This window comes from Oryzias melastigma, linkage group LG2, assembly GCF_002922805.2.
Source record: "Oryzias melastigma strain HK-1 linkage group LG2, ASM292280v2, whole genome shotgun sequence".
NCBI lineage: Eukaryota > Metazoa > Chordata > Actinopteri > Beloniformes > Adrianichthyidae > Oryzias > Oryzias melastigma.
Genome location: NC_050513.1, coordinates 10956974 through 10963333, shown reverse-complemented (window position 1 = coordinate 10963333; position 6360 = coordinate 10956974). Strand labels below are relative to the sequence as shown.

Sequence of the window (6360 nt, the reverse complement as noted above, 5' to 3'; positions counted from 1 at the left end):
TATTTATTTCTTTGGTCGCCATTTTGACCTAGAAATTTCCCAGAAGTCCCATAGTCTCTGGTTCAAGTTTTCGGTGCACAACAGATATACAAATAGTATATGTAAAACGTTTATTTTGTATTAGATTTTTACTTTGGAAAAATACTGATGGTATATTTGCAGTTTAAAAATAGTAATGACTTTATAGTTTAAAAATTAGAGGTGTTTTTTAGTAATAAAGACGAAAGTAGAGGGAATTATGACTTATTTTGTTGCCACCTTTATTAATTTTTTTCTGTCATTCTCAACTTTGTCAATAAAGTTTTTTTTAATGTGTTAATATGGTGGGGCCGGGCTATTTATTTATTTTTTACCTGACAAAATTACACATTTTTTTCCCTTTGGCACATAGAAATCCTAAACACTAAAACATTTCACAAATAAAAAGCGGAAACAATCGAATCATTGTTTAGGTGACGCCTAAAAAGCCACGAACGTTACATGTTGACCTGCTACTAACTTTCCGATTTTTTAAAATTATTTTTTTAAGAATAGATGTCAAAATTCCTCGTTCTTAAAAAGAAAATGTCTGGAAAAAAACAAGATAAACGGCTTCCTCATTCCCTGTTTATGAACAACTTTTTTCCAACATCCGGGTACTTACCTTCGTTATCGCGGTAGAAGCTGGGGTTAAAGTCTCGATACTCGTTCAGGATGTGATCCAGCATGTTTGCGACGTTCAAACGCCCACTTCACCTGAAACTTGGGCTTCGTCTTGAAAAGGTGAAACGAAAATGTCAGTTAAATACCTGTCCGTCAAAAACACCTGGGGAAAAAAACGCCTAAAAAATGGTGCAACTTCCGGTTAGTTTTCTAGTCTAAAATCTATAAATTTTTAGGTCATTCTAGTTAAGAAATCCCCATAAATATAATGTTTTTAAAATAAAATTTTCCAATTTAAGCTTACTGGAAACTTCAAAATAAAAGACAATAAACACACAATAAAATACTCAAATATTTCTATCAAAATGTCAATAAAACTTTAGACAGAAAGAAGCTATTTAAATGATTTTTTTTGTTTGAAGAGTAAATAGGAACATACCTGTCAAACTATATCAGCTGTGGAAAATCTGCAGCTTGAAGAGCAAACAGATGACTGATGTAGAATTGACTTTAGGTTGTTTTTTTAACTCAAAAACTCCTCCCCTGTTGTCTGAGGATTCTCCTCCCACAGAACACTTCTTTTCAAAATCAAAACTGGAATAACCTGATACTTATTATTTAAAAATCTTACCTTTTTTTCCAAACTAAACATAAAAAAGTGGCACCTGTTTGTGTTAAATAACTTCTTTTATTGTGAAATTAAATTGACATGTACAGTTTTTTGTCAAAGACGCAAACAAATCTTCAGTAACAGAAACAAAAATGTCAATTTTACAATAAAAAGATCGACACCTGTTAGTTTTATTTCCATTTTTCCCCTGTTAAAACCAAGTTTAGATCACAGCAGTTTTATAAATAATTCCACAACTGTACAAATAATAAGGAGAAGTGCTTTTTCTTTAGGCAAACGTGTTTGTTCTGAACCTCGTCTGAGAGCCACACAACATAAAAAATAATTGACATTTGTTTTTCTTTCCAACTTCTGACTCACACCTTCAGCACACATTCAGTTAAACTCCCTTTAAGTTTGATTTATTTATGCATTCTTGCGTACGGTTGTTTTTTTATGGTTTGACACTCAAAAATGATAATTTAGTTCAAGTATTATTGATCTTTCAAGCTTAATTAGTCCAGAAATTCAAGAATTAGGTTACTTTGTTTCTCCGAAATGTCATAAAAATTTACTTTTCTTACAGTACAGTAACATTTGTCCTAAAATAGGCCCTTCATTTGAACACATTCCTCCTTTCAGTGCACCTATCACCTCAAAAAATAAAAAGAAAGCAAAAGCCTGTAGTACAAAAAAGATAAAGTGACCAAAACAAAATGAAATAAGAACCTAAACTCATGCAGCTTATTGTCAAAGATCTTTTGTTTTGCTAGAAAGCTGACGCTTGTTGGAGAACCGGTCTGGACATTGCGTGACGAGTGATGCAAATGAACAGCTGATAACTTCTACACAGATTAGATCCAAATTCACATCATTTTTGTTAAAAAAAACATAATTAAATAAATTAGTGAAGCTGTTGTGGTGCTTTAATTCCTCTGGAAAGTGGAGTGTAGGCGGTGGCCCCACCTTCACTTTGCTTCACCCCCCACTCAGAGATTAGTTGTCACCTACAGTTGACCAAAAAAAAAAAAAAAAGTCACAAACTGACATATTTTCCAGTTGAGAGACAAACAAAAATTGTCTTGCAACCAGTAGAATAGAAGAAACGGATCATGAACCGAACACAAAGGGGCCGATTTTTATCTAGAGGCAACTATTTCCTGGTAAAAACACCTAAACTCCAACCACTCTTTTTTCATGAAAACAAACATTTTACTTTAAAATAAATGCATGCCAAGCTCACACTGACACTCCAGACAAAAAAACATCCTTAAATACACACATTTGTGCTCACAAACCATCAGTAAACACAGGAGTGTTGTCATGCGGGTCAGGGGAAGGAAGAAAACACTGACCTGCAATGTATTTAGCACCAATTAACATCAGCATGCTGCCCATGATGTAAAAGCCCAGTGGGACACTGCTGAAGATACTGATTTCCCCTGTTGACCAACAACCAAATCAAAAGGGAAAATGGCTGTAAATGCATATTTTTTTAAAAGTTTTTGCAGACATATTTTGAAAGGGCGCTACCATCCCCCCCAAAAGTAGTTTTATTTTTTAGTGAAAAACTGGTACAGTCAAGGATATATGGTAATACGCATCGTATCGTGAGACACGATATTTGTACCATATCGCCCTCTTGCCAATACATGCCTCACTGGTCATGTGGCTGTGACACCCCCCTCCCCCGACTCTGCCACTCTGGTCAGAGTTGCGAGTGGCAATTGCAGAAAAAAAAGCTTTTTTTTTTTAATTTGGTGGCTTTCTATTGGTTTTATCTCCATAGCAACCATTTTATTTTTTGGTCGCCTGGGGGTGACGAACAAGTTCATGTAATTTTTAGATGATTTTCTTAAAGTAAAGTTTTGGATTTCCATAGCAACGAAGGTTTTTTTTGTCAACCATGCCCAAATTTCTAATATGTGCATATTATGTGTTAGATAATTTTGATCAGTTTGAGCAAATGATTTTTGGTGTTAAAATATCACAACATTCTGGTCTAAAAAACAAGCAACAGGTGAAAGCTACTATTGCTAGCACACAATGCTAACGCTGTTCAAAAACGTACAACTTCTAATTTCAACATTTTTTCCCCAAGTAGCTTACCACTGATGCTCGAGGAGTTAGGGGGGGATAGGCTAGGATGAGTTTAAATTTGTAGCCAGTACTAAAGGTGATTTTTTTTTTTTGTGGGAAAACTCAACATGAAGCCTCTTCCCGAGGTCAAAGGTCAAAAAATGTTGGTGGTGGTTGTAGATTCAGCCTTTTGGCGAGTGTGAAATTTTTCAAATCAGGTGGAGTCATGAAGTCTTTTATGGTCCGTTCACACTGGACGCGATTAGCAAGTCAAATAAGGGTCTGGGTCCTCTCTTTTGACGTGTGTCAAATTTACTTCTTGACGCCTTAACACGGTGGCTGCAGAGGAGCTTGCTCATCCTGCTGAATCCTAGCCGATGTTGCTCGCTAGCTCTGCCAGACACTGAGCGGCATCCCAGGATAGCTCTGCGAGACCCTGGGCAGCGTCGCTCGCTAGCCCAGCTGAAGCCTAGCCTGTGTTACGTGCTAGTTCTGCTGAACTCTAGATGGTGTCGGACGCTAGCTCTGCTGAAACCTACATGGTGTCGCCCGCTAGCTCTGTTGAAACCTACATGGCTACAGACACTAGCTCTGCCAGACCCTGAGCGGTGTTGCAGGCTAGCTTTGTCAAACCCTGGCTAGCGTAGCGTTCTCGATCACTTCAGCTCCATGGGCTCGTCACACCATGGCAACCTGTCCAGGGTGTATCCCGCATTCGCCCAACAGTAACCGGGACAGTCTCCGTCAACCCCACGGCCTCAGCGGGTTAAGTAAATGAATGGAAGTTCAGGGCAAAAATCCTTTTTTCCACCCTTTGATTGAGTAGCTGAAAACGTCATGTGCCCAAAACTGAGTGGGTTAAGCCTGCCACGCCACCCCAATGCCGAAATTGCGGCACAGGACCTCAGATTGTGTCTATAAATTGACTTAACATTGAAACTCGACACCACTCAATCTCATCTGCGAGAATGCACTTTCAGATTCAGCCGACGCCTCCCAATCGCACAGTGACGGATGGATTTGTGACCGCAGTCTAAGCTGAGGATCATGTGGCCATCCGATGATAATTTCACAACTCCCTTAGAATATCACCGGTTTGGTTCTGTTAGTGATTTTTTTTTTTGAGCCTTGAAAGAGATTTGGCCCCATTTGTTTTATTGACTACTATTTTCGTCTACAATGAAGCCCAAAATTCATGTTCACCAGGTAGTACGTGCAAGTTTTGGTGAGTTTGAGTGAATTTTGTGCTCAAAGGCACAAGGAGAGGGACAGATTATGAGTCCGAATTGGAGAATTGGAGGTGTCACCTGATTTTTTTTTTCTCCCACAAAAAGGAGAAATAAAGACTTCCAACCAAAAGCCGAGGATGTTTATGAGTCACAGCTGGAATGTGTTTTTCGTTGGCCCTCCTCGGCCTCGGGGGCTTTTGTGCCGCAGGTGTGGAAACTAGTGACAAAGACCGTAAAAAATGAGCTTGAAGACAAAATGACACTTAACTGACGACTCCTAACCGCAGCTTTAGAATGAAACTAATCAAGTCGGTCGATCACTTGATAAGAAAAAAATATATATAAAGATTTGTCCAAATAAAAACAAGGGCACTAAATTTCATTTGATACATTTATGCTTTCAGTTTTATTTTATTTTATTTTATTTTAGCAGTATTATAAACATAATCAGTCCGTCGCCGTTAGTTTTGCGTAAAACTGCCACAAGATAAAAAGTCGGCAGGTCTCGCAAATTCAATGCAAATGAACTAAGTGGGGGGGGGAGAGAAATAACGTCAGGTTGAAAGCTTTAAGTCCAAAACAATACAAAAAAAAGATAGAAAAGACTCCAAGAGCGCCCAGCGTGGCGTCACGTGAACCGCAGGTGTTCCTTTGTTAAAGTTCACCCGAGTGCAGTCGAGTTTGTCCCGTGTGGGAGCCGAGCTTTGCATGCGGAGGGAAAGAAACCAGCCTTTGTGCGGCTGATGCAACCACTAAAAAATGCAGTTCAACGCCAACGCAGAAATAACAGCCAGGATTGGCTGGTAAAAGTCCGCTTTGAACGTTCTGCCAACTTCATTAAAAGTCACAGTTGGGTTGGAAAAGTGAAGGCACGAGGGTGGAGGTATGATGGTATGGGTTTGCCCTAAAGGGCTCTCAATTGAAAGCCAGAAAACTTATTTTTGTTGCTTAACTTTGTTGGTAAACTACAGAAAAATGGAAGTAAAAAATACAAAATAAAAGCATTTTATTACATTTAAAAGAAGAAATTGAAAAACTGCACATCTGGTTTAGAAAATTCGGCTCAGTTTAAGGTGTGGCTGCCAGAATTTCAACTTTAAAAAAAAATTGAAATTGATGTGCTTTTATTTTGAAATAACTGTACTATGAATGTTTGCACGCACCAGCATACGCCCACATGCAAAGATATATAGACTACTTTGTTATCTGTATTTTTTCAGCAGTAAAAAAAATAGAAGAAAGGCAATTTTGTCTGAAAAAGTTGAATAAAACAACATTTTTTTTAGTTTTTTCCACTTCCTGTCTTTGCAAATCATCAAATGTAGACATTTATTATGACTTTTAAACCAAGTTTACAACACATAGTTCTATAAAAAAGTCAAAACCTATTTTTTTAAGTTTTGAAATCATGATTAATAAAAATTTCAAGTTAATTGATCACAATTTAATAGTCTCAAAACGCTACATTAGTTTAAACTACTTTATTTAAAGTTTTGCAGAAGCTTTTAAGGGAAATTTACTGCCCTCTTGTGGGCATTATGAGGTATTACAACAAGGAAGCAGATGAAAAATATCCAGTACAAGATGAAAGTTTCTTTGATTTAACAAAGGCTTCAGTTTATTTTATTTTACTCAATGTAATTTTATTTTATTTTAATAAAAGATGAGGTTACCGAGTGTGTTTGTGATTTAAGGATGATCAAAGTCTTTACCGTTTCCGTTAGCTACAGGCTGCGTCGTCTCCCAGTTCATCGATTTCTCTACCGCCTTCTTCCATCGTGCGTAGCGAAACTCGCTTTC

At 37.6% G+C, this 6360-nt stretch overlaps 2 protein-coding genes across 6 annotated transcripts in view; both read right to left on the bottom strand.

The window, feature by feature from the left end:
• nfkbiz (nuclear factor of kappa light polypeptide gene enhancer in B-cells inhibitor, zeta) overlaps positions 1 to 1161 on the bottom strand; it is a 9934-nt gene extending 8773 nt beyond the window's left edge. For both annotated transcript variants that reach the window (XM_036215816.1, XM_024294423.2), the window contains exons 1-2: positions 1082 to 1161; positions 644 to 753 (exon numbers count right to left, since the gene is read on the bottom strand). In XM_036215816.1, coding sequence (XP_036071709.1) covers positions 644 to 707 — 64 coding nt within the window. In that variant the 5' untranslated portion in view covers positions 708 to 753; positions 1082 to 1161. The remainder of the gene's footprint in view (positions 1 to 643; positions 754 to 1081) is intronic.
• Positions 1162 to 1310: 149 nt separating this feature from the next.
• The window catches only part of gk (glycerol kinase), a 19816-nt gene continuing 14766 nt past the window's right edge, over positions 1311 to 6360 (bottom strand). For 3 of the 4 annotated variants that reach the window (XM_024294419.2, XM_024294420.2, XM_024294421.2), the window contains 3 exons: positions 6273 to 6360; positions 2608 to 2694; positions 1311 to 2259 (listed from right to left, as the gene is read on the bottom strand). The exon at positions 6273 to 6360 ends at the window's right edge or, in 2 of these variants, runs on beyond it. In XM_024294419.2, the coding sequence (XP_024150187.1) occupies positions 2249 to 2259; positions 2608 to 2694; positions 6273 to 6360 (186 nt within the window). In that variant the 3' untranslated portion in view covers positions 1311 to 2248. The remainder of the gene's footprint in view (positions 2260 to 2607; positions 2695 to 6272) is intronic. The other variant, XM_024294422.2, reaches the window with a different exon arrangement.